The 23,362-nt window shown below is 42.0% G+C and overlaps 3 protein-coding genes across 6 annotated transcripts; all 3 read left to right on the top strand.

Moving 5' to 3' along the window:
• The first annotated feature begins 1,087 nt into the window (after window positions 1-1,087).
• LOC139537662 (calpain small subunit 1-like) lies at window positions 1,088-5,323 on the top strand. Of its 2 annotated transcripts, XM_071339240.1 has the most exons (11): window positions 1,088-1,238; window positions 1,906-1,981; window positions 2,440-2,476; window positions 2,584-2,676; window positions 2,936-2,993; window positions 3,217-3,282; window positions 3,426-3,493; window positions 3,670-3,748; window positions 3,989-4,105; window positions 4,551-4,600; window positions 4,778-5,323. In XM_071339240.1, the coding sequence occupies exons 2-11, from the start codon at window positions 1,935-1,937 to the stop codon at window positions 4,802-4,804; spliced, it is 642 nt and encodes a 213-aa protein (XP_071195341.1). In that variant the 5' UTR covers window positions 1,088-1,238; window positions 1,906-1,934; the 3' UTR covers window positions 4,805-5,323. The 2 variants fall into 2 exon arrangements, with proteins under 2 accessions (XP_071195341.1, XP_071195340.1); XM_071339239.1 differs by lacking the exons at window positions 1,088-1,238; window positions 1,906-1,981; window positions 2,440-2,476 and having other exon boundaries at window positions 2,584-2,680; window positions 3,217-3,309; window positions 3,425-3,493; window positions 4,872-5,323.
• LOC139537656 (myb-related transcription factor, partner of profilin) lies at window positions 5,167-12,285 on the top strand. The gene is made up of 4 exons (XM_071339226.1): window positions 5,167-7,347; window positions 7,605-8,132; window positions 8,252-8,305; window positions 11,217-12,285. Exons 1-4 carry the CDS (start codon window positions 7,221-7,223, stop codon window positions 11,657-11,659), a joined length of 1,152 nt encoding a protein of 383 aa, XP_071195327.1. The 5' UTR covers window positions 5,167-7,220; the 3' UTR covers window positions 11,660-12,285.
• Window positions 12,286-17,948: 5,663 nt separating this feature from the next.
• LOC139537622 (putative nuclease HARBI1) lies at window positions 17,949-21,724 on the top strand. Of its 3 annotated transcripts, XM_071339156.1 has the most exons (10): window positions 17,949-18,740; window positions 18,828-19,004; window positions 19,095-19,156; window positions 19,239-19,325; window positions 19,413-19,696; window positions 19,776-19,811; window positions 19,910-20,464; window positions 20,534-20,649; window positions 20,746-20,857; window positions 20,952-21,724. In XM_071339156.1, the coding sequence occupies exons 7-10, from the start codon at window positions 19,993-19,995 to the stop codon at window positions 21,320-21,322; spliced, it is 1,071 nt and encodes a 356-aa protein (XP_071195257.1). In that variant the 5' UTR covers window positions 17,949-18,740; window positions 18,828-19,004; window positions 19,095-19,156; window positions 19,239-19,325; window positions 19,413-19,696; window positions 19,776-19,811; window positions 19,910-19,992; the 3' UTR covers window positions 21,323-21,724. The 3 variants fall into 3 exon arrangements, with proteins under 3 accessions (XP_071195257.1, XP_071195258.1, XP_071195256.1); XM_071339157.1 differs by having other exon boundaries at window positions 19,413-19,454; window positions 19,523-20,464; XM_071339155.1 differs by having other exon boundaries at window positions 19,413-20,464.
• The last annotated feature ends 1,638 nt before the right edge of the window (window positions 21,725-23,362 follow it).

Below are 23,362 nucleotides of genomic sequence, written 5' to 3'. Positions count from 1 at the left end.
TCGCTACATATGGATTCCAGTCAGATGTTCAATCTTCAGAAGAAGAATCTGATATCAGAAAAAATGCTTAAACGCTAACAAATACTCTTTATATATTCAACCTCTATTCTACGTTAGTTTAACGTAATTTCATTGAAATGACGTGGAAACAACGTTGATTCATCCAGTGTATTCCCGGTGGGATGTCTATTTTTATTTGTGGGAATACTTGGGAACAGATTTCCTAAATAAAACATTTTTGTTGCTAAATTCCTGGTGATTTTAGTCTCGCTGCTGGGGCCTTGACAGTGGCCACACTAACCCTAAACACCAGGGTGACCCTCACCATGTGCCAGTGCCCAAAGTCATGAGGGCCAACCTAAGGAAGTAACATTTGAGGACTTGGAGTTCTGCACTTGGGAAAAAATTTACACCATGATACCGACTGATTTCACTGATTTGATTATGTCATTCATTGCCTGGATCCTTTATAAAATGTATGAATTACAATGCCAAAAGGCACTACAAAATACAAAACCCTAAGATCTGATTAACCTTGGTTACCTTGATTCATGGTAACCTATTGTATGTACAGTACAGTGTGTTTGATCAGGCGAAGTGTTATCCAAGGCTTCATGCGGCAAGGCCACATTTTCTGCACTTCTAGCTCTCTTTGTCTTAAAAAAATATAATTCCTCACTTTCACATGAGGAATATGTCTTATTGAGCAAGGGATGCTGTTGAATGTACTAATGTACTAATCTTTAGCCAGCCTGTCAATATAGTGACGTTTTGGTCCACACTTTGCAGTTATAATCAATCACTAGCTCTCACATTGTCAACGTTGTGTGAAATGTTGCTGACAATTTCCCATGTCAAATCATCCTTTCAGGTTTTGCTAGAAACTTGCTCACATGTTGTGTAGATAAGTATTTGACATGTTTCGAGATAAATGTTCCATTGTTCTTCATAATTTTTTGTTTTTCATATTTTTGTACAGATAACCATATAGATATGTTAGAGATGATAGTATTTAATTTGTGGTTTTATCAGGCTTGTGGCAAAGATTTTCTTCTTGTGGTCAAGTTATGCTTGGCGGTAAAGACATCCCTTTTCTTTTCATTATCCACTCAGGGTCGGGGGGACACGTCTAGCGCGTTTGATTGACAGCGTCAGTGGGCGCTTTTACTAACTTGGTTAATTTGGGTAACATCCTTCTTTCTATTTACAAGTTCACTCACTGGCACCACGAAGTCTTGGTAAGTAAATACCCCTAACATGTTGATTACGTCAGTGTTATTATAGTGTTAGTGTAGCCTCGTTTTCTAATATAAGATTTGCCTACTAACAGTAGATTAGCGCACTGCTAGTTAACGTTAGCTGCTTCCTGTCCAGGCAAGCTAGCTGGTTTGTAGGCTTGCAAAAAAGGACATACCTTTCTTTAAACCGACATCCATCCTACAAAATATATTCGTAGCATTGATGTTGTGTGGCTACTAGGCATTTGACCGACCTACAGTAGCTGTCATACTTTGTAAGCTAACGTTACTGTAGCTGGCTATAGTATAATGGTCGGCCAATTAGCCATCTAACTAGCTGTCGTTGATTTAACATAAAATAAAGTATAATTCGCTGGGGTATCTAATTTAGGATCATTTTACTTTTTAAGCAGACCAGCCAATTTGGAAACGTAAAAATTGTCTGCAGGGCATTTTATTGGCAAGGCGTCGTTGGGTGAAATATTTGCAGTGGGTGTGTCCTTATGTGTCAACACTGAGTCATTAGCCTACACTGTTAGGCTTCCGTTATTCTTGAGATTGCCATATGATTTTCATTATGGTTATTTATGACTCTATTAATTAATAGTGCTATTTCAAACTACTTTAGAAACGAATACGTTTTTAATCTGTTTTTTCCCTTCTACAGGTTGACAAATTAAATTAAATTGATTAAAGATGTTTCTGGCTAAAAGACTCATTGGTGGCATTCTTGATGTTGTAAGGTAAGGATCTGGCTATAGTACTAAGGACCTCTTCTAAATCATTAGCGCTTATTATGTATAAACAACGTTGACCACAGGAATGTAGTCAGTAGTGTTTTCTGGGCTTTGCCAAATGGGAAGGGGGTTGAGGCGTTTTAGGTTGTGTGGGTGCAAGGGGAATGAAATTTGTCTAATCTTAGGAATTTGGCACTGCTTAAATTGGTTCTATCATTGCATAGACTTTCATGTATGGATAATATATTATCACTGTGCTGTTTTAATCAGTTAGGAATCAAGAGAGAATACAAGGTGTTAATTGTTTAAGCTATATTGGACAGGAGCATGATTCTTCAGCTAGTAGTCACTGCAGCTATTACCACTGACCAAGTCAATCAATGCCTCTATATCTCTGCATAGCTATCACTCTTAGGAATGCTACCCAGTGACTAACCTATTCATCTCCCCTGTGTCCCCTTCAGCAATATTGATCCAGCTGCTTTTGTGCCCTCTGACCCAGTGAGTGGCATTGCTGTTTCATAATTTATCACCAGAATACACAGTTGTTATGGATAATAGTAACCTGAACAATAAATTCCTAATTTCCTAACGTTGTTATCCTGCAGCCCGCACCACGAAGGCCACTTGCATATGCAGAGCAGAGTGAGAGTGATGAGGAAAGACAGTTTCGCAAAGTCTTCCAGCAGTTGGCTGGAGATGTCAGTACGATATTTCCTTGCTACTACTCCCTCACCATATTCCTATTTTGGTTTAACTTCATAGTACCTCTGTAAAAGTAAACACCTTGTGGCAACCATACACATTGCCATTAAAAAGGCACTGACTGCTGAAATGCCTTTGGTGCAGGATGATCTTCATTTAATGGCTCAAATTCATTACTGAATAGTGTGAATAGATGCACTATGCATGCTATGCTTCGATGTTGGGAATAATTAAAATGAATAACTTTTCCTTCAGGACATGGAGGTGAGCGCCATCGAACTGATGAACATCCTGAATAGAATTATTTCCAAACGTAAGTCAGGGTTCTATTCTGTCTATTTGTGTGGCTCTGCCTGGATGTACACGCTTGCGTGCTTTAAGCAAGTCTACGTATGCCTGTTTATTGACAATCCTTTTCTATCCCAGAAAGCCATGTTTGAGATGTAATATTCTTGATGAATTTCTCAGTGAGGCTGATATGTATTTGTGAGTAAGGGGATGATACGCTGAGTGATCTGGCTGCTTTTTAATTTCAGATGGTGACTTGAAGACAGATGGGTTTAGCATAGAGTCCTGCAGGAGCATGGTGGCAGTCAGGTCATGACAGGAAGGATACATCCATGTTTGTGGTGGGGGTCAGGGTCCAGGCTGTGACTTAACAAAATGTGGAAAAGTGAAGGTGTATGAATACTTTCCGAAAGCACTGTAAGCGTCAGGTTTTTGTTAACCTTAACTCTGTTGCAGAGTGACAGCACTGGAAAGCTTGGATTTCATGAGTTCAAACACCTCTGGAACAATATCAAGAAATGGCAGGTGAGTATTTAATTTCCACCAGCTTGGTAAAAACGATTTGTCTCATTATTTCTTGATTTGAATAATAAAGTAGTTTGAGAGTATTAGCACTATTAGAAAGTATGATAATGTGTAACCATGGAAATTGAATCAAATATGTATTATACTACATATAAAGGTTTTTGTTTTGTTTTCAGGGTGTGTATAAGACTTATGACACTGATGGCTCCGGGGTTATTGGTGCAGATGAGCTTCCCAACGCTTTCAGGGTTGCAGGTTAGAGATATCATACAGCACAGAAAGATTTATATCACTGTTTGGCAGACACTTGTTACAGCTCATATGTTCTTAAAACATTGCACTGTGATATGAATACATTTTGAATGTCAAAACTTCTTAAGTGGTGTTTGAGATTGCAATCCTCTGTTTCCAGCTTCATGGTTAAAGGTTTAGATTTCAGTTTTGACCAAGGATATTCATAAAACCTAAATATGTATGTCTATGGTTTGGACCCAGGCTTCCGCCTCAACGACCAGCTGTTCCAGATGATCATCCGCAGATACAGCGAAGAGAATGGGGACCTGGACTTTGACAACTACATTGGCTGTCTTGTGAGACTGGATGCTATGTGTCGTAAGTCTGATCCCCTGCTCTTTTCCATATCGTCGTCATGGTAGGGGTTCTTTTAGCTCTGTATAGGGTTTAGATATAAAAACCATATGCATTAACCTTTTGGTACATGTGTCAGCACAACTAATGGTACTCCTTTTGAAAATAATGGGGTACATAATCATTGGGATATTTTATTGGCAGTTTTCTCTATTCAAAAGGCAGTCGCACATCTGAGCTACCTTTTTTTGCAGGTACATGGTAACAGTTGATAAGATAAGAACCCTGCACACTGCTCTTGATAGTATCACTGCTCTTTAATAAGCTTAAGCTTTACGTGTTGACCTCAAGGCCTTCATTAGAGCTACCTTTTGAATAGAGAAAACAGCTTTGCCAATAAAATATTCCAATGATTATGTACCCCATTATTTTCAAAGGAGTACCATCTGTTGTATCTTCCTGATTTCAGGTGCCTTCAACACCTTAGACAATGGAACCATCAAGGTCAATGTTCAAGAGGTAAGCATGTCACACTTACAAGCTGTACCAATGAGATGGTTTTCTGAATGTAATTAGCCTAGCAAAGCTACTTTGGTTATCGGCATCACTGTACAATGTGTTCCTATCACACGAGGTCAAAACCCACCATTGTACAGGGTTGATGTCAAACAATTGTTTTAATTTGTTTCTTTGCAGTGGCTCCAGTTGACCATGTACTCCTGAGCTTAGGACATGCCTACAGGTGTTTAAAATACCACTCCATTTCTCTCTACTTCATGCTGTGTTTTAGACCACTCCATGGACGCCCTGTGCCAGTCAACCAGTCCCCCAGTGTATGCAGGTTTCTCTACATTATTTGCAAACTACACAATGTGAATACAGCTTTTTCATACAACAAAAGGGGAGTTGTAGACTAACGTGGGAACTAAAAGCTGCACACACAGTGGTTCTATGGGCTGACATTGAGAACCTCTGGGCCATTCGATGCTGGTCTTGCATTCAACCAAGAGTATCTGCTTGTTTTCCTTTTGAATTGAAGAAAAGACAGCCATAGCCTGTGTAGAGGTTCTTTCCAATAGCTCTCAAATGGTAATCATTTACAAGCCATTTCTGAAATAGTCTATAACTGTGACACATAATAATGCCAGCACAATGTTAGTTTTTATGTCTAACAAGAAAAATGTGGTTTGTGCCATTGCTTCATGAAACCAACAGATGCCATTAAAGGATTTGGTAACTGTTGCCATAAGTCACTGAACTGTTACTGTCTTTGAAATGACCAGTGTCATTTTGTATGGAATTAAGTAGTCCTAACAATGTAGTGCGTGTGTTATTTCAACACCTCAAGCCTACTCATCTACAAAGTTTTATTAGTCATATGTACAGGATAAACATGGTATACCCTGTCCAATGAAATGCTTACTTACGGGTTCCTTCAACAATAAAAAAATACGAACATAAAGTAAATGGTTAAATAGAATAAGCATTTTAGCATAATACAGGAAGGCACAATTTATAGTCCAATATTTAAGTTTTTTTTTTAATTGTGCGGTATTTAGCAATAACATATCTGGTAGCAGCAGTTGTGTGTAGCGTGAATGTATGTGCCAAAGTGCAGGTGGTCAACCAGTTCAAGTGTTCGGCAGTCTGAACCAGTTGATATCGGACTTCATGCTCTGATACCATATGCCCAACAGTAAGGGAGTGAACAGCTCATGGCTGGGGTGTGTGGGGTCCTTGATGATGCTGCGGGCTTTCGTTTGAGTTACGTTAGATGCCCTGGATGGCTAACATTTCATCATTTTGTTTCACCCATGCTCTGGGAATAAGGGTTGATGCGTTTACCTGATGGCTGGATTAATACATGTGTATCACCCGTCGTGGTTAACTTGACCACTGTTTCTTCATTATGATGAAAAGCATATTAGCTACTTTTATATTAATATTTTTTTTAGGTGCTTGGGAAAGTTTCAAGTGATTCCGTGCTTTTGTCCTTTCAACGTATGATTGCAACAGCGCCATAGCTCGCGCATTGTGGTCAGTCGCAGGACTTCTTTCTCATACCAGAAAAAACACGTACTGAGCTTGCGTACAAACTAGCGCGAGACATCGGACTGTGGCTAGCTAACTACGAAGTTTTCGGACTAATCGCAGAAATCACAACCTTTCTTTCCATCAAAGGTAAAACTATACTGCATAGCAATATTACAAATATCTAGCCTATTTTGGTGGTATTTTTCAGTCTCGTAAAATGAATGAAGAGGCAACAATGCGTGCGCAAACGTTTGCTAGCTACAATCTTGTTAAGACGTGACTAGCTAACATTAGCTAGCTAGCTTACTTGTTCACGAAAAAAAACGCCCAAAATGTGAACAATGAGCAGTAACGGCATTTTCGATGTTAAGGCATTGTGTTTTTAAAAAGTGCAAATATATGTTACCATATCGCAGTTACTAACCGGTTTCACCGCTATCGCATAGATAACATCCTAGTTAGCTATAGCTAGTTAGCTATAGCTAGTTAACTAACAAGTACATTTTTGGGGGTACGGGTAAGTTAACGTGAACTAATGTAGCTAGCTAGCAGTCTAGCCCGTAAACCGAGCTAAATCAAGAGAGCACTGACTGCTGTCTGACGATGATAATTGGGTTGCGTCTGTCTTCTTGGCAAGACAGGCTGATGACTGGTCAACAAAGGGATTGCGCTAGACTTTCAGACAGCTGTGCAAGTAATTTCTAGGGTGCAAGGTTTGTATTCATGATTCTGTCATGCAATGTTGTGATTGGGGGAACCAAATTGAATTCAATTAACTAGCTAATGAGTACAGACGCTCATTCGCGGACACACTTTACTGTAGCTGAATTTAGATGCACTTGCTGATCTTCTTCACCTTATCCACCTTATTATATTATCAATCAACAGTTACTCAAATTATGTTATTTTGTAATCTGATATTTGTATTCAGTATCAAATGTTTCCTTTTAGTTGTACGCTGTTGGGTATTAGATAGAGGTCCAGTGATGTATTATTATGAGTTACATTTTTGGCTCCAGAAGAGCTAGTAGTATCCCTACTAGGAGGACTGAAGGCAGAGACCAGAGAGAAAGAAGCAGACCAGAGATAAGAGGTATTGTGGAAGATGTCTGCCTCGCACTTCTTCAATGAGGACAGTGTCACGCGGTTCAAAAAGAGAAAAGCTCGCTTTACCTTCAGTGAGGTCCACATCCTCCTGGATGAAGTGAAGAAGAATCGGCACATCGTTGTCGGTATGTACCTCTGTACCCTGCAGCACTTCATGTTGATGTGATGATTTAAAACCTTGTCCCAATTTGGGTGTCATCCCAGGCTCATGCCTGTGTTTCTTTTCAGAATTTAGACACGTGGTCATGCTTTAATTTTGCAGATGCACAGTAACTCTTGTCTTATGCTCAAGTACCGGCTCCTCTTAGACACTCGTATGTATGGCCAACCAAACACCAGCATCTGATCCTTTTCTTATTAATTGTCCCTCTGACTCTTACAGGGAAGTTTAACCGCGGTGTACCAACGGATGTGAAGAAGCGCGTGTGGGCGGAGATCACGGCCAGTGTGAATGAGATCGGGGAGAGCCAGCGTGAGGTCATCGAGATCATCAAGAAGTGGTCCGACCTTAAGTGCGACACCAAGCGTAAGGTGGCCGCCATGCGGTCGGGGGCCAATTTCAAGGGGATCAACTCGCGGCTGTCCCGCGACCTCAGCCCCACAGAGAACATTGTGCATCAGATCTTGGAGCTGGATGGGAAGCGAAGCCGGGTGCCAGGTCTCCATTATGGGGCTTTCAAGGAGGGAGATGATGATGAAGGACCAGAGGAGGAGGACGAGGAAGAGGACATGGCGGGGATACACAGTTACCCCAATGAAGGAATAGACGTCTCGATGCCACCACCCTCCACGCTTTCCTCTGCCATGCCCATGTCCTTTTCCATGGGGATGCCGGGCCCTGGCCACACACCCATACCCCCGGTTCAACCCAAAGATGACCATTCTATGCCAACCTACAGTGGCTCGTCCAGTGAGTTATCTACTTTGAAACTGGAACGGTCTGGGTTGTTCAATTTATACACCACACACACCTTTCAATGTGAGGGGTTATCAAGGGTGCATATTCACTTATTAGATTTTTTGTTGCAGGAGATTCGTCACATCCCTCTTATGAAATGCAGTACGAGATACCCACTGGTGAAGGTAAGAGTGTATTTGCATGCATGCAGTGTGGCACGTTGACCCAACATTCAACTCTGTTTATTTGTCTACAGGGTCTGATTTGTCTGGTATTGCAGTACTAGAAATACGCTTGTGAAATACTGCCGGATGTGTGGTATAAGGGCTGGGAATTGCCAGGGACCTCACGATACGATATCACGATACTTACAGTGGGGAGAACAAGTATTTGATACACTGCCGATTTTGCAGGTTTTCCTACTTACAAAGCATGTAGAGGTCTGTAATTTTTATCATAGGTACACTTCAACTATGAGAGACGGAATCTAAAACAAAAATCCAGAAAATCACATTGTATGATTTTTAAGTAATTAATTTGCATTTTATTGCATGACATAAGTATTTGATACATCAGAAAAGCAGAACTTAATATTTGGTACAGAAACCTTTGTTTGCAATTACAGAGATCATACGTTTCCTGTAGTTCTTGACTAGGTTTGCACACACTGCAGCAGGGATTTTGGCCCACTCCTCCCTACAGATCTTCTCCAGATCCTTCAGGTTTCGGGGCTGTCGCTGGGCAATACGGACTTTCAGCTCCCTCCAAAGATTTTCTATTGGGTTCAGGTCTGGAGACTGGCTAGGCCACTCCAGGACCTTGAGATGCTTCTTACGGAGCCACTCCTTAGTTGCCATGGCTGTGTGCTTCGTGTCGTTGTCATACTGGAAGACCCAGCCACGACCCATCTTCAATGCTCTTACTGAGGGAAGGAGGTTGTTGGCCAAGATCTCGCGATACATGGCCCCATCCATCCTCCCCTCAATACGGTGCAGTCGTCCTGTCCCCTTTGCAGAAAAGCATCCCCAAAGAATGATGTTTCCACCTCCATGCTTCACGGTTGGGATGAGTGTTCTTGGGGTTGTACTCATACTTCTTCTTCCTCCAAACACGGCGAGTGGAGTTAGACCAAAAAGCTCTATTTTTGTCTCATCAGACCACATGACCTTCTCCCATTCCTCCTCTGGATCATCCAGATGGTCATTGGCAAACTTCAGACAGGCCTGGACATGCACTGGCTTAAGCAGGGGGACCTTGCGTGCGCTGCAGGATTTTAATCCATGACGGCGTAGTGTGTTACTAATGGTTTTCTTTGAGACTGTGGTCCCAGCTCTCTTCAGGTCATTGACCAGGTCCTGCCGTGTAGTTCTGGGCTGATCCCTCACCTTCCTCATGATCATTGATGCCCCACGAGGTGAAATCTTGCATGGAGCCCCAGACCGAGGGTGATTGACCGTCATCTTGAACTTCTTCCATTTTCTAATAATTGCGCCAACAGTTGTTTCCTTCTCACCAAGCTGCTTACCTATTGTCCTGTAGCCCATCCCAGCCTTGTGCAGGTCTACAATTTTATCCCTGATGTCCTTACACAGCTCTCTGGTCTTGGCCATTGTGGAGAGGTTGGAATCTGTTTGATTGTGTGTGGACAGGTGTCTTTTATACAGGTAACGAGTTCAAACAGGTGCAGTTAATACAGGTAATGAGTGGAGAACAGGAGGGCTTCTTAAAGAAAAACTAACAGGTCTGTGAGAGCCGGAATTCTTACTGGTTGGTAGGTTATCAAATACTTATGTCATGCAATAAAATGCAAATTAATTATTTAAAAATCATACAATGTGATTTTCTGGATTTTTGTTTTAGATTCCGTCTCTCACAGTTGAAGTGTACCTATGATAAAAATTACAGACCTCTACATGCTTTGTAAGTAGGAAAACCTGCAAAATCGGCAGTGTATCAAATACTTGTTCTCCCCACTGTATGTGCTGATACGATATGTATTGAGATTCGATGTTCCAAACATACTGCTCACCATACAGTGCCTTCAGAAAGTACTCACACCCCCTTGACTTTTTCCACATTGTATTTACAGCCTGCATTTTAGTTGGATTAAATTGAGACACAACACATCACTGAGTACCACTTCATATTTTAAAGCATGGTGGTGGCTGCATCATATTATGGGTATGCTTGACATAGGCAAGGACTAGGGATTTTTTTTTAAATTATAATTTTGGATAACACAGAAAAAAGGGAATAGAGCTAAGCACAGGCAAAATCCTAGAGGAAAACCTGTTTGTCTGCTTCCCAACAGACACTGGGAGACAAATTCACCTTTCAACAGGACAACCTAAAGCACAAGGCCAAATATACACTGGAGTTGCTTACCAAGACGACATTGAATCTTCCTGAGTGGCCTAGTTACAGTTTACTTAAATCGGCTTAAATCTATAGCAATACTTAAATGGCTTTGTAGCAATGATCAACATCCACCTTGACAGAGCTTGAAGAATTCAAAAGAATGTGCAAATGTTGTACAATTCAGGTGTGCAAAGCTCTGTTACTTACCCAGAAAGACTCAGCTGTAATCACTGCCAAAAGTGATTTTTAACATGTATTGACTCTGGGTGTGAATACTTTTTAAGAGTTATTTCTGTATTTAATACATTTGCAAAAAATTCTAAATATTTTCGTTTTGTCATGGGGTATTGTGTATAGATGGGTGAGGACAAAAAAACTATTTTATCCATTTTGAATTCAGGCTATAATCAAGTGGAATAAGTAGAGGGGTATGAATATTTTCTGAAGGCACTGTATGTCTGCTGCGGAGGGACAAGAGCCATGAGAACTACTTTTATCAGTCATGGAAATAAGTGCTGAAAACCTATTTAAAAAGATGGAGAACAAGCTATGAATAAAAAATACCGGAGTTTTGGTGCAGTTACAGCCAACTAGCGCAAAAATATTGCGATAGTGTCAATACGATATCGTAAAATGTATATCCTGATGTGTAACTATCGATTTCCCCCCCATCACTATGTGGTATGTGTAACCTCAAACACACGCACAAGTTCAGTGTCACCTCTTGCCTTTCCCCAGACACTGAGAACCAGTTTGGGCAGACAGACGATGAGCGTCAGGACGAGCTGCCCCCTTCCACCTCACAGACGTCCAGCCTCACGGAGGACAACCAGGGGAGCGGCGGCGGCCCACACCCCTCCACAGGCACCCAGCCCTCGCCCTCATCGTTCTCCGCCGCACCACCTACAGCAGGCCAGCCACCTCGGAACGCCAGGGATAGCATGTTGCAGAGCGCCTCGCTGAGCATTCAGGAGCAGCACGCCACCAACACCGCGCTAGAGACGGTCTCGCGCTCCCTGGAACTGCTGTCCGAGTCAGTGCAGCAGCTGGCCGAGACACAGCAGGAGTTTGTGCGTGAGTCGCTGCAGCTGCAGCGGGAGACGATGCACATACTCCGAGACTTCACCAGTGGGGCCCTGGCCCTCATGCATGACAAGCTCAATGGACGCCCGGCCCTATAGCCCAGACGTTGCTGCACTATCTGCCCCTCCTGTGGAGCTGGACGGGTGTGTTCCTTTACACTGGGTACAAGGTTGTTCCATTTCTTTCATTGAGTCATTTACTCCAGACATTTTTAGTGGGTTGTGTTCCGAGTTACTGTATTTTATAGGAGTAACAATACTGTCTGCGTAAATGTTTAAATTATGAACTGTGTGTTATCCCTCCAAGGGAAATACAGAAACTCAAAGCAGAATTAGGGGTTTCTTGCACAAATTAAGAGCCTATTTGTTTCTTCCCCCATTTCTCAGATCATTAAAATGGAGTCTAGTTTAAGGCTCAGAAAGATTCTAAAACTTGCCTAATTTTAGAGTGGGGTAATAATGTGAAATGTTTTCTAAAGTGTCCTGTTGTATCATGTTGAAAACAGGTTCTATCTGATAAACATGTTAGAGCGATAAGGCCCCGTCATTTGTAAAGGTGTGCATACTTCTTGAGATTATGGACTGATTTCTGTATGTCTTTTTTATGTGAGACAGTTTTAAACAAATTCTCATTTTGTCTACTATGTTGATGTAGTCTCCTTATGTACTATTGTACGGAGATATTGTAGAACATGTAAATAAATATGATTGATAACTGCTGTAAACTGACTTTAAATTGCTCTTATTATACAGTAGGACTTCGGAGATACAAACGTATTGGGAATGCAGGTCATTCAGAAGCCTTAAATGTCTAACTTTCCAATAGCGGAGGTTCATAAAGGTGCCGGCAAATGCCTTGTTTACCCAAATTTCTGTATTGTACATTGCTCTGTTACACATTTTTTGTGAAGTCATTAGCACAGTATACATGATGCCAATTTTGGCTTCAAGACGTAGGCAATTTGAAAAAGTAAATGGTGCCGATTTATTGGCACATTGAACCATGTCGCACGCTGTAGATAACTTGATGGATTGTAGTAAAACCATGACATATTGAGACATCATACACTACATGACCAAAATGATGTGGACACCTGAACATCTCATTCCAAAATCATGGGCATTAATATGGAGTTGGTCCCCCTTTGCTGCTATAACAGCCTCTACTCTTCTGGGAAGGGTTTCCAGTAGATGTTGGAACATTGCTGTGGGGACTTGCTTCCATTCAGCCACAAGAGCATTAGTGAGGTCAGGGAATATTGTTGGGCGATTAGGCCTGGCTCACAGTCGGCGTTCCAATTCATCCCAAAGGTGAACGATGGGGTTGAGGTCAGGGCTCTGTGCAGGCCAGTCAAGTTCTTCCACACCGATCTCGACAAACCATTTCTGTATGGACCTTGCTTTGTGCACAGGGTATTAAGCTAAAACAAGAAAGGGCCTTCCCCAAACTGGTGCCACAAAGTTGGAAACACAGAATTGTCTAGAATGTCATTGTATGCTGTAGTGTTAACATTTCCCTTCACTTGAACTAAGTGGTATGGTCTTGCCCGAACCATGAACAGCCCCAGACCATTATTCCTCCACCAAACTTTATAGTTGGCACTGCATTCAGTTCTTGTGCTGATGTTGCTTCCAGAGGTAGTTTAGAACTCGTAGCTACGTGCTTCTGCGGTCCCATTCTGTGCGCTTTTGTGGCCTGCTTCTAGACGTTTCCACTTCACAATAACAGCACTTACAGTTGACCGGGGCAGCTCTAGCCGGGCTGAAATTTGACAAACTGACTTGTTGGAAAGGTAGCTATCCTATGTCGGTGTGCTACGTTGAAAGTCACTGAGTTCTTCAGTAAGGCCATTCTATTACCAATGTTTGTCTATGGAGATTGCATGGCGGTGTGCTCAATTTTATATACCTGTCAGCAAAGGGTGTGGCTGAAATAGCAGAAGGGGTGTCCACATAAACTATATACAAAAGTATCTTTATGCACCTTTGCCATTCACTTAAAATCCATATGGACAATTTCGATTGCATATTTGTTTTTTGATCCTTTAGCACATGTAGGCAATGTTTAAAAGGCAAAATTCATTTACTTTATTGCATATCCTGGTTTGATATTGCCCGTTCGATTGAACGGTCAGTCCGTAACTCCGGTCAGTCTAACTCTTAGGTTCGTATCTTTGACATTCTACTGTACATAAAATCCAACCACGTGCGCCTTTGTGTGTACACGTCATGTGCCAGTGTGAGTCGGACTGTTGCCAAGGGAGTGAGCAGTGTTGCCAACTTAGCGACTTTGTTGCTATATTTAGCAGACCCCTCTTGCGACACATTTTCAAAAAATCGACTAGCGACAAATCTACCGACTTTTTCTGGTATTATTGGAGACTTTTGGAGACTGACGTGAAAGCATGTATCGTTCTTACACTTCTCAGCGAGCAGCGGGTGCTGCCGTGGGCCCCACCCATGTCCCAAAGGACTCACAGGCGGCCCAGTCCCTCCCAGCTGCAGTCAGAGCAGGAGATGTTCACCCCTCTGCGTCCAGACTGCAAATGAATCGCACATGCGGGAAGCCACCGCTGGCTGATCCCGCCCTGGCTTACATTCAGGGCGGGATGTAAATTTAAAATGTTCTTTGTCTAAAATAATTCACTGCATTTGACTCACACAGCCTCAGTCACTTACTCACCTTGTCCATTGTGTGTGTGTGCCTCTCTGTGACATAAGCTAAACATCTAGCTGGCTAGCTCATCATGTCTCAGTCTAAACTGTACACTCAAAAATACAGAAAGGAGTGGGAATCAAACCCTGAATTCAAAGGCTGGTTTAAGCTGTTTATTGGAGATGATACACGGGCATACTGCCTGTATTGTAAAGGCTGATTTCTATGCCAAACTTAGTGATGTAAAAAAACACATGACAACTCAAAAACATACTCAAAAGGCAAAGCCTTATAACAGTTCCACCCAAAACAAGCCTAAAATTTATGGTTAAAAAAATTTACTCAGCAAAAAAGGCTGATGCCACCATGGCATTAGCTATCGCTGAACACTGTTCCATGCTGGCATGTGATCACATTGGAGAAGCATGTAGAGCTGCTTTCTCAGACTCCACTGCTGCTACCCACTTCAAAATGCACAGAAATGATTAATGGTGTTCTAGCACCATACTTTCTGAAAAGGTTGGTCGCAGATGTGGGTGACCAGCGTTTCAGCCCCCTCAATGAGTCCACGGATGTAAGTGTTAAGTACCTGGGGGTTGTGATAAGGTACTTTAGTGACACCAAGCAGACAATTGTATCAACATTTCTGGGGCTTGTTGAGTTGGAGGGAGGAGATGCCAAATCTATAGCCCGTGCTGTTGTGGCTTTCGTCGAGAAATGTTGTCTTAAAAAAAGAGAAACTCCTGGGGATAGGGACTGACAATGCCTCTGTTATGACGGGGATTAACAATGGGGTCCATAAAGTGCTGAAGGAGGAGTATGGCCTCAAATATCTGGTTCTTATTCGCTGTGTGTGCCACTCTCTGCAGCTTGCTGTAAGTCATGCTTCCAATGACACCATCCCCCGTAGTGTGGAGTACTTGGTACGAGAGACTTATAACTGGTTTTCAGTGTCTCCAAAGCACAGGGAGGCCTACAAGGCCATATATGAGACCATCAACTGTGGGGAGAAACCTTTACAGATAACCAAGATGTGTGCCGCACGTTGGCTCTCCATTGAACCAGTGGTTCATGCATTTTGGACCAGTGGGAGGCTGCATTTCGCAGTCACCAAGTCCAGTGAACACTGCTACATGGCTGAGGTTTTATACTCCATGTATAGTGATCCTCAAAACATATTGTATCTGACTTTTTTGAAGTCAGTGCTGGGTGAGGTACAGTTGGCCATCAAGGCTTTTGAGGGAGAGCAAGTAGATCCTCTTAAGCTACTTGACAGCTTGGCTAGCCTGATCAAGTCTGTGAGCAGCAAGGTGCTGAATCCACTGGCAAATGTTGATGTACTCAAAGGGCCAATAGATGGATACATCAGTCCCAAACCGTACCTTGGTTACCTTTTTGAGTCAAAGGCAGCTGAGCTCCACCTTGCGCCTGAGGATGAAAACAATGTCCGAAAGCGGTGTCTAGCCTTCACCATCTCCCTCACTAATGAGTTGAGGGTGAGACTGCTGGACAACATCGAAGCATTGCAGTACATGTCAGTTTTCAATGTGGAGGAAACTCTAAAGCACAATAAGAACCCTGGAGAAATAGAAAAAATTGCCAAGCTCCTGCAGGGATAGACAAGATTGTCCAGCAATGGCGTGCCATCCATCTTAGTAAATGGAATGAGACAAAAAACACACTGGGCTTCTGGAGTGAGATTTGGAAGTTCAGGGATGCAGCTGATATCAACCCGTTTCAAGAACTTGCCATGGCTGCTGTGTCTGTGTTGTCCTTGCCACACTCAAATGCTGAAGTCGAGAGATTATTCAGCCAGATGGGTGTGGTAAAAATCTAACTTAGAAATCAGATATCCTTGCAGACCCTTAACTCCATCCTGTACATTCGATATGGACTGAAGCTGTCTGGTGAGGCTTGCTATAAGCACCAGCTGCCTGATAATGTTTTGCAGCTTTTTGGCACATCAGCTGCTTACTCATTTAAGTCAGCTCCCTCAGTTGCTGAACCTGCCATAGAGAGCCTTGACCAAAACGACAATGACCCACTCTTTCTGTGAGCCAGCACAGCCTGTGTGTGTGTGGAGGGGGGGTCTGGAGAAAAAAAGAAAGAAAAAAAACTGAATTAAGGCCAGACTAGTTACCATAATTTTCTCACATTGCCATTGACAGTTTTTTCTATTGTCTCTTTTTGGTCCATTTAGATTGTATACAAAAAAATAAAAAATAATAATGGTTAAAAATGTTAATGTTTAACTGTGACTTGTTGTAGGCTCCTAAGTGGACCATAAGGTTAAAAACCAAACCAAATTAAGAAAACGAAACTAATAAAAAAAAAAATTATTACATTAAAAACTAAGTAACTCCGCCCAGAGTGTCTCTTTTGGGTCACTTTTGCCAGTTCCAAGCCCGGATAAAGGAGGAGGGTTGTAATTGTGACATAAAAAAACAACAACAAGAATCGACAGAAGAAAGTTCATTTGTAGTTCTAAACATATTTAGGGTGTTTTTTTTACTCACTTTTGGTCTCTCCCACTACGTTATTCCTCTCTCCTACAGTGTCCATCACAATTACCTGCACATGGCCAATTATGCAAATTAGGCGATGACGTCATTTAGCGATTCTAGCTACTTTCCTTACTGAGAAATTAGCAACACTGGGAGAGGAGAGCGCAAAATAGACTATATACAGGGACCACTATGATGATACACCACATGTGTTTGATGGACAGCAGGAAAAGAGCAGGAATATACTTTTTTAGGCCACAGTCCAAGCTATGTCTTCCAATTGTGCTATTGCTGTCGGCATCCAAAGATTATCCAATTTGAATAAACGCTTGGTAAACTGACAGTAGTCGTGTAGTCTACGGCGATACGGATATCACTTATAATTGTTTTCTACATTGCGCATTGATGTGAATCACACTGCTACTCTCTCATTTAGCTATTTGCTCTTTACGGATTGTGGTTGTTGTGGATGGCTGTTCACAAATCTAAATATGCATTTCAAACCAATAATGGTTGAATTCAATAAAGTTTAAGCTGCCTATCAATCATTGTTTTTGAAACCAGTGGACAGCCAGTGAAAAACGTGCTCTTGCAACAGCTGCATATTGCGGATCCAAGCCTATGGAATAAAAGTGGGGCTTTTATTGCTCAATTTAATTCATGCTGATAATTGTTTTATTCCATAGGCCTAATGGATACATGCTCAAACTTGCACACTTTTGATAGAGTTAAAGGGGCAATCTGTAGTTGCTACATCCATTGGACTTATCTCCATTGATTCTTGAAGAATATAACTTAAATGCCTCATGAGTTTAGTTCAACTGTCAGTCACACACCATGAGAACCCAAAATATAAGCTTGTTTTTCTTCAATGTTTATAAACATTGTAAATGTAAACAAACACTGTATAGCCTCATAACATGGTTAAAACAATAATGTTAATATCATGGATGGTCAGTCCTTGCATCCATAGCTCTGTCTATTAATCTGACAGTGGTTACATCCCTCAGCTTTTTACCAAAACAGAGGCGGGGTGACCGTTTTATTGTTTCATCTGTAAAATGTGCCCTTTAAACAGCTGCATATCATCAAGATAAAGTATCACCAACAAAAAAGTAAATAATAGGCCTATAGCAAATGCAGCATATGGCATTAATTTTTCACATGTAAATAGCACTTTTCAGTAGTGCTCAAAGCATGCCATTCCATGAGCGCATCATTTATTTTTCAACTCGAATCAATGAGCCCAATCAGGGGCCTGTTGCACAAAAGTAGAATTAAGACATCCGGGATAAATGACTCAGCTGAGCTCAATGAAGCCAAAACATGTGCGTCCAGGCTTAATTGGTTGCACAAAGACCAAGCCAGGATGAGCAGACACGGATTCATTAAGCCAGGTGAAACCAATCCTGGATAGGTGCGCGCTCACGGCTCACTCAAATAGACCCCGCCACAGATCACAGATTAACTGATTTACCATGGCAACTAGAGCCGCGTACTTTTCCCCGTCGGAAGCACAAATCCTCATGGAGGCATACGAGGAGGTAAAAGATATAATTAAGAAGAAAGGCAACACCGCCACAGTGATAAAGCAAAGAGAAAAAGCGTGGCAAAGTATTGCAGACCGCCTGAATGCGTAAGTAGTGCACAATTACACACTCACCGCTCCGCTGAAACATCACAATTACAATTCAAATATTTAATTCACATCTCCAAAAATGCAGTTGTACTGTAATTATGAAACGGTTAAATTTTTAATTGAAATGCACTGCAGATATGAGTGAAATTGTGTAAAGTAACTCCATCACACTGTATAAAGCTATGATACATTTTTTGATATTTTTACTGAAAACAAGACAAAAATACCAAGTAATTTTTTGCAGTGTGACTCCATTAAATGTGTGTGTGTGTGTGTGTGTGTGTGTGTGTGTGTGTGTGTGTGTGTGTAGATTAAACATGAACGGGCCAAAACGGACATGGCAGCAGGTCAAAATCAAATACAAGAACATTCTGCAGAATGGTATGGTCCCTGACTAATATTTAACAAAGCACAAGCATATATTGTACCCAGAAGGTGCCTGCTCACACATTGTCTGTACTGTTTTAGCAGTGAAAAAGAATACCCACAGACAAGGCACGGGTGGTGGGTCACCAAAGGCTGACCTTACCCCAGCAGAGGACATGGCCTTGGAGCTAAATAAAGGCAGGCCCGTCTTAGAGGGGATCCCTGGGGGGAAAGAGACGAGCATAGGTTCCTCCCAAGATGCCACCCGCTTCATTCAAGGTATGTCCTTCCATCTCTACATGGGATACAACCACATTCATATTGAATCAATTTGGACTGTCTGACTTTGGTTTACCTATTGCCTTGCAGTGTCTGGCAGCACTGTGTTCCTGTTAGAGCCACCAGCACAAGCACCAGACGATGCTGATCCAGTGAGTACTCCATCAAAGGCATACTGTAGGCCTGGCATGTCTTGTCTACTAGCTTCAATATGAATCCGATTAAATGTGATAGGGTGAAGGCCCCAGTGCAGCAGCAACAGCACATGATGGAGACGATGATGAGGAGGAGACCATCTCTCTGGATTCCAGAAGGCATGAGGTATCATGTTAAGACTGTGAAAGTACTATTTACTCTACAATGGTGAGGAGTCCTCATCAAAATCAAAAAATCTAATTTCTTTTACAGGACCCAGATGCTATACAGTGGGAAAACCAGCCTGGCAACATAGTGCGTATTAATAAAAGGACACCACATCCTGCCAAATTCCAGCTGCGCTAATTGTATTGTGTTCACAGAGCTCACAAGCTATCAGAAAGTTGTATGGCAACCACCTCCGGCGCCAAATAGAACTGGCAGACATAGACATTCAGTACAAGAAGAAAAAGATGGAAAATCTTGCACTGGAGTCCGAAATAAAAAAGAGGACAATTAGGAAACTGGACCTTGAAATAAAAAAACTTGAGAGGGAGGTGAGATATGCCTTCAATGTACACTGTATGCTAACTGTAACACAAATGTATTAATCATTATTTTTCTTTCCTCCCCCAGCTCCAAGAAGATGACACAGCTCAAAATAAAAATTAGGTATATTCTCGTAAAGTCAAGTGAGCCATGACATATGAGCTCTTATTGTGAGCACACAGGACGGTGGCATCTTTCTAAGGTTTTTTTTATTTTCCCAGCAATCAGTACAACCAAGTCATCGTTATAAGGCATCGCCCTCTTTTGCCCACCCCCCCAGCACCAGGTGTGGCCACTAGCCTATATGAAGGCCCAAAATTGTGTGTTCCTTTCTGCTCTGACAATGGCATGCCCATTCGTGCGAGATGTGGTGGATGAAGAAGCACTTGTGCTGAGGAGAGCCTTCAGGCGAGAAAGGGTCTTCAGGGACCGGTTGGACCCACTGGCCTTCCCTGATGACCATCTATATGAAAGATACAGGTTTTCTGCAGATGGCATCAGGTATCTATGCAGACTACTGGGTCCCAGGATTAAGCACCGCACTGCACGGAGCCATGCACTGAGTGTGGAGCAAATGGTTTGTGTGGCCTTGCGCTTTTTTGCTAGTGGAGCCTTCCTGTACTCAGTGGGGGATGCAGAACAGCTGAACAAGGCCACAATTTGCCGCACAATAAGGAGTGTGTGTCTGGCTATCAAAGCATTAGCAGATGTCTTCATCTCCTTCCCTGGCCACAGAAGACTCTGTGACATCAAAGAGGAGTTCTATAGGATTGCAGGTAAGAGGATCTACAAATTACAGGACAACTGTTAACACATAGTAGGATACTCATTACTTTGTGTGACAGGTTTCCCCAATGTCATTGGTGCAGTGGACTGCACACACATAAGGATAAAAGCCCCCTCAGGTGCCCATGAGGCCGATTTTGTGAATAGGAAATCCTTTCACAGCATTAATGTTCAGGTGAACATAACTTTTTGATATTGTCCATTGACGAACACTCTGCATTGCCAGTGATGTGCATTGATTGGTGTAATATTCCTCATCTTATGATTTCAGATGGTCTGCAATGCTGACTGTGTGATCAGCAATGTTGTGGCAAAATGGCCTGGCTCAGTCCATGACTCCAGAATCTTTCGGGCCTCTGAAATCTATCAGTGCCTATCACAAGGTAAGCCACACAACCCCTATTTATAACCATCATGGCTGTGTCAAGAATATCACTGTGTTTATGAGGTAGTAATGATGAGATTTTGTGTTGACAGGTGAATTCTCTGGTGTGTTGCTGGGAGACAGGGGGTATGGCTGCCAGCCTTTTCTCCTGACACCTTTCACAGACCCCCAGGAAGCACAGCAGGCCTACAACCATGCCCATGCCAGGACCAGGGCCAGAGTTGAAATGACCTTTGGCCTCCTGAAGGCACGCTTTCACTGCCTTCACAAATTAAGGGTCAGCCCTGTTAGGGCATGTGATATTACTGTGGCTTGTGCTGTCCTCCACAATGTGGCCTGCCTGAGGAAGGAGAGGGCCCCCAGAGTGCCACCAGCCATGGACTGGGACAATCTGGCAATCTTCCCTGATGACGACAGTGGTCGGCTGCTGAGGGACCAATATGTGTTGAATTATTTTAGTTAGTATGTGTGCTTTCAATTTTGGTTAAATATGTCCTGCGGTGGCAGAGGAATTTGGGTTTTTTTGGGTTCGTTTTTTGACGAATTTGGCCTCTTATGATGTTTGTGCGGTATACTGTGTGTAATACAAGGCTGCAGGGAGGCTACTGCATCCATTCATTTGTCTGTTCAGTTGATGTGTATGGATTTGTCCTGCATTTATTTTAGTGTGCAGACATGCAGGGTGTGTTATATACAGACCTTTGAATGTGTATGTATCATTTTGTATAATATGCTTGGATTCTGTGCTTTCCATCTTGTAGAGTCACTGTGACTTCAGTTTCGAAAGGAGCTGATGGTTTACCTGCTTTGTTTTGTCCTTATTCAATAAAGGAACATAATGTTACACATTGTGTTTTTATATTCATATGGAATGTGTATTTGTTTATATGACAGAGTACTAGGCCCACACTGAAGAAAAAGGATAAAGTCATAAATTTATGAGGCTGGTTCTTTCTGCAGAAAAGCTACATATTGTTTTTACAGTTTTGATACTTATGACAATGTGATACTTAATATTCTGGCACATCAGCATGTCTTTGTTTATGAAACCATACTGAAGTACAATTTCACGAAATGCCCCACATCTGTCATTTTAACAACTGTCCTCCTTTAAAACAACTGGTTACAATATTATGACTTGTGTTTTTTTCCCCTCTGTGGCCCTAATATTCTATCATTTTATATATAGCCTTATAGTCTATGGGAAACTGTAAATTATCTAATGATAGCAACATCATCTAAAAATCATTTTTTATCCAAAATCATTGAAATTAATGATCACAAACGTTTAAATAATAACAGTGGGTCTAGTTATATGTGATAACAATGTATAGTGAGCAGTGAAATAACTATTGGTTTCCATTTGTGGTGACTGCTGACTGACATTAGGGATGAGATTAAATAGATCCTGGAATTTAGCCTGGTCTGGAGCAGGCTAGCTCCACAGAATAAATCTCCATGGTAATTTATACCATAACATATCCTCCTGCCCCCTATCCATCTTTAGTGCAACCGGATTACGGATCAATTGAGCCAGGATCACCAAGATATCCTGGCTTAATCCCTTATCCTAGTTTTGTGCAACAGGCCCCAGTCCTCCAAAATCATAAACAACAGTGGCTAATAAGTCCTTAGTTTTGCAGTCATGCTCAGGTAAAACAATTTTGCTAATCTATACTTCCATATTTCCAAGTCCTATTCTTGAAGATCAAGGGGTATAACGTGTATTGGAATGACTGGAATTCTGATAGACTTCGGTTTTTAATGTAAAGGTATAATTTAATCGTATTATTATATGTAGAAAGCGATGGGTTAGAAGAAGCTTGGCAGCCTTCATTTAGCATTCAGTCCCCATAAAGTAAAATATATCATTGTAATGTACTTTATTTTTCTGCTTCTTGACTTTCAAAATAGCATTAGACCAAACATTACTCACTCTCCCTACAGGTGTGATTACTACCTCTGAGGGTTTAGAGCTTGAGGTAGTCACCTCATACAAGTACATGGGAGTATGGGTAGACGGTACACTGTCCTTCTCTAAGCACATATCAAAGCTGATTCAAATAACCATCCTACCCATGCTAGATTACGGAGACATAATTTATAGATTGGTAGGTATGCTCTCGAGAAGCTAGATGTTCTCTACCATTTGGCCATCAGATTTGCCACCAATACTCCTTATAGGACACATCACTGCACGCTATACTCCTCTGTAAACTGGCCATCTCTGTATACCCGTCGCAAGACCCACTCCCCCCTACCTGAGATATCAACTGCAGCCCTCATCCTCCACATATAACACCCGTTCTGCAAGTCACATTCTGTTAAAGGTCCCCAAAGCACACACATCCCTGGGTCACTCGTATTTTCAGTTTGCTGCAGCTAGTGACTGGAACGAGCTGCAACAAACACTCAAACTGAACAGTTATCTCAATCTCTTCATTCAAAGACTCAATCATTGACACTCTTACTGACCGTTGTGGCTGCTTTGCATGATGCATTG

This window comes from Salvelinus alpinus, chromosome 13, assembly GCF_045679555.1.
Source record: "Salvelinus alpinus chromosome 13, SLU_Salpinus.1, whole genome shotgun sequence".
In the NCBI taxonomy this organism is placed as follows: domain Eukaryota; kingdom Metazoa; phylum Chordata; class Actinopteri; order Salmoniformes; family Salmonidae; genus Salvelinus; species Salvelinus alpinus.
Note: the sequence above shows the minus strand (reverse complement) of the source record. Positions and strands in the feature narration are given on the sequence as shown.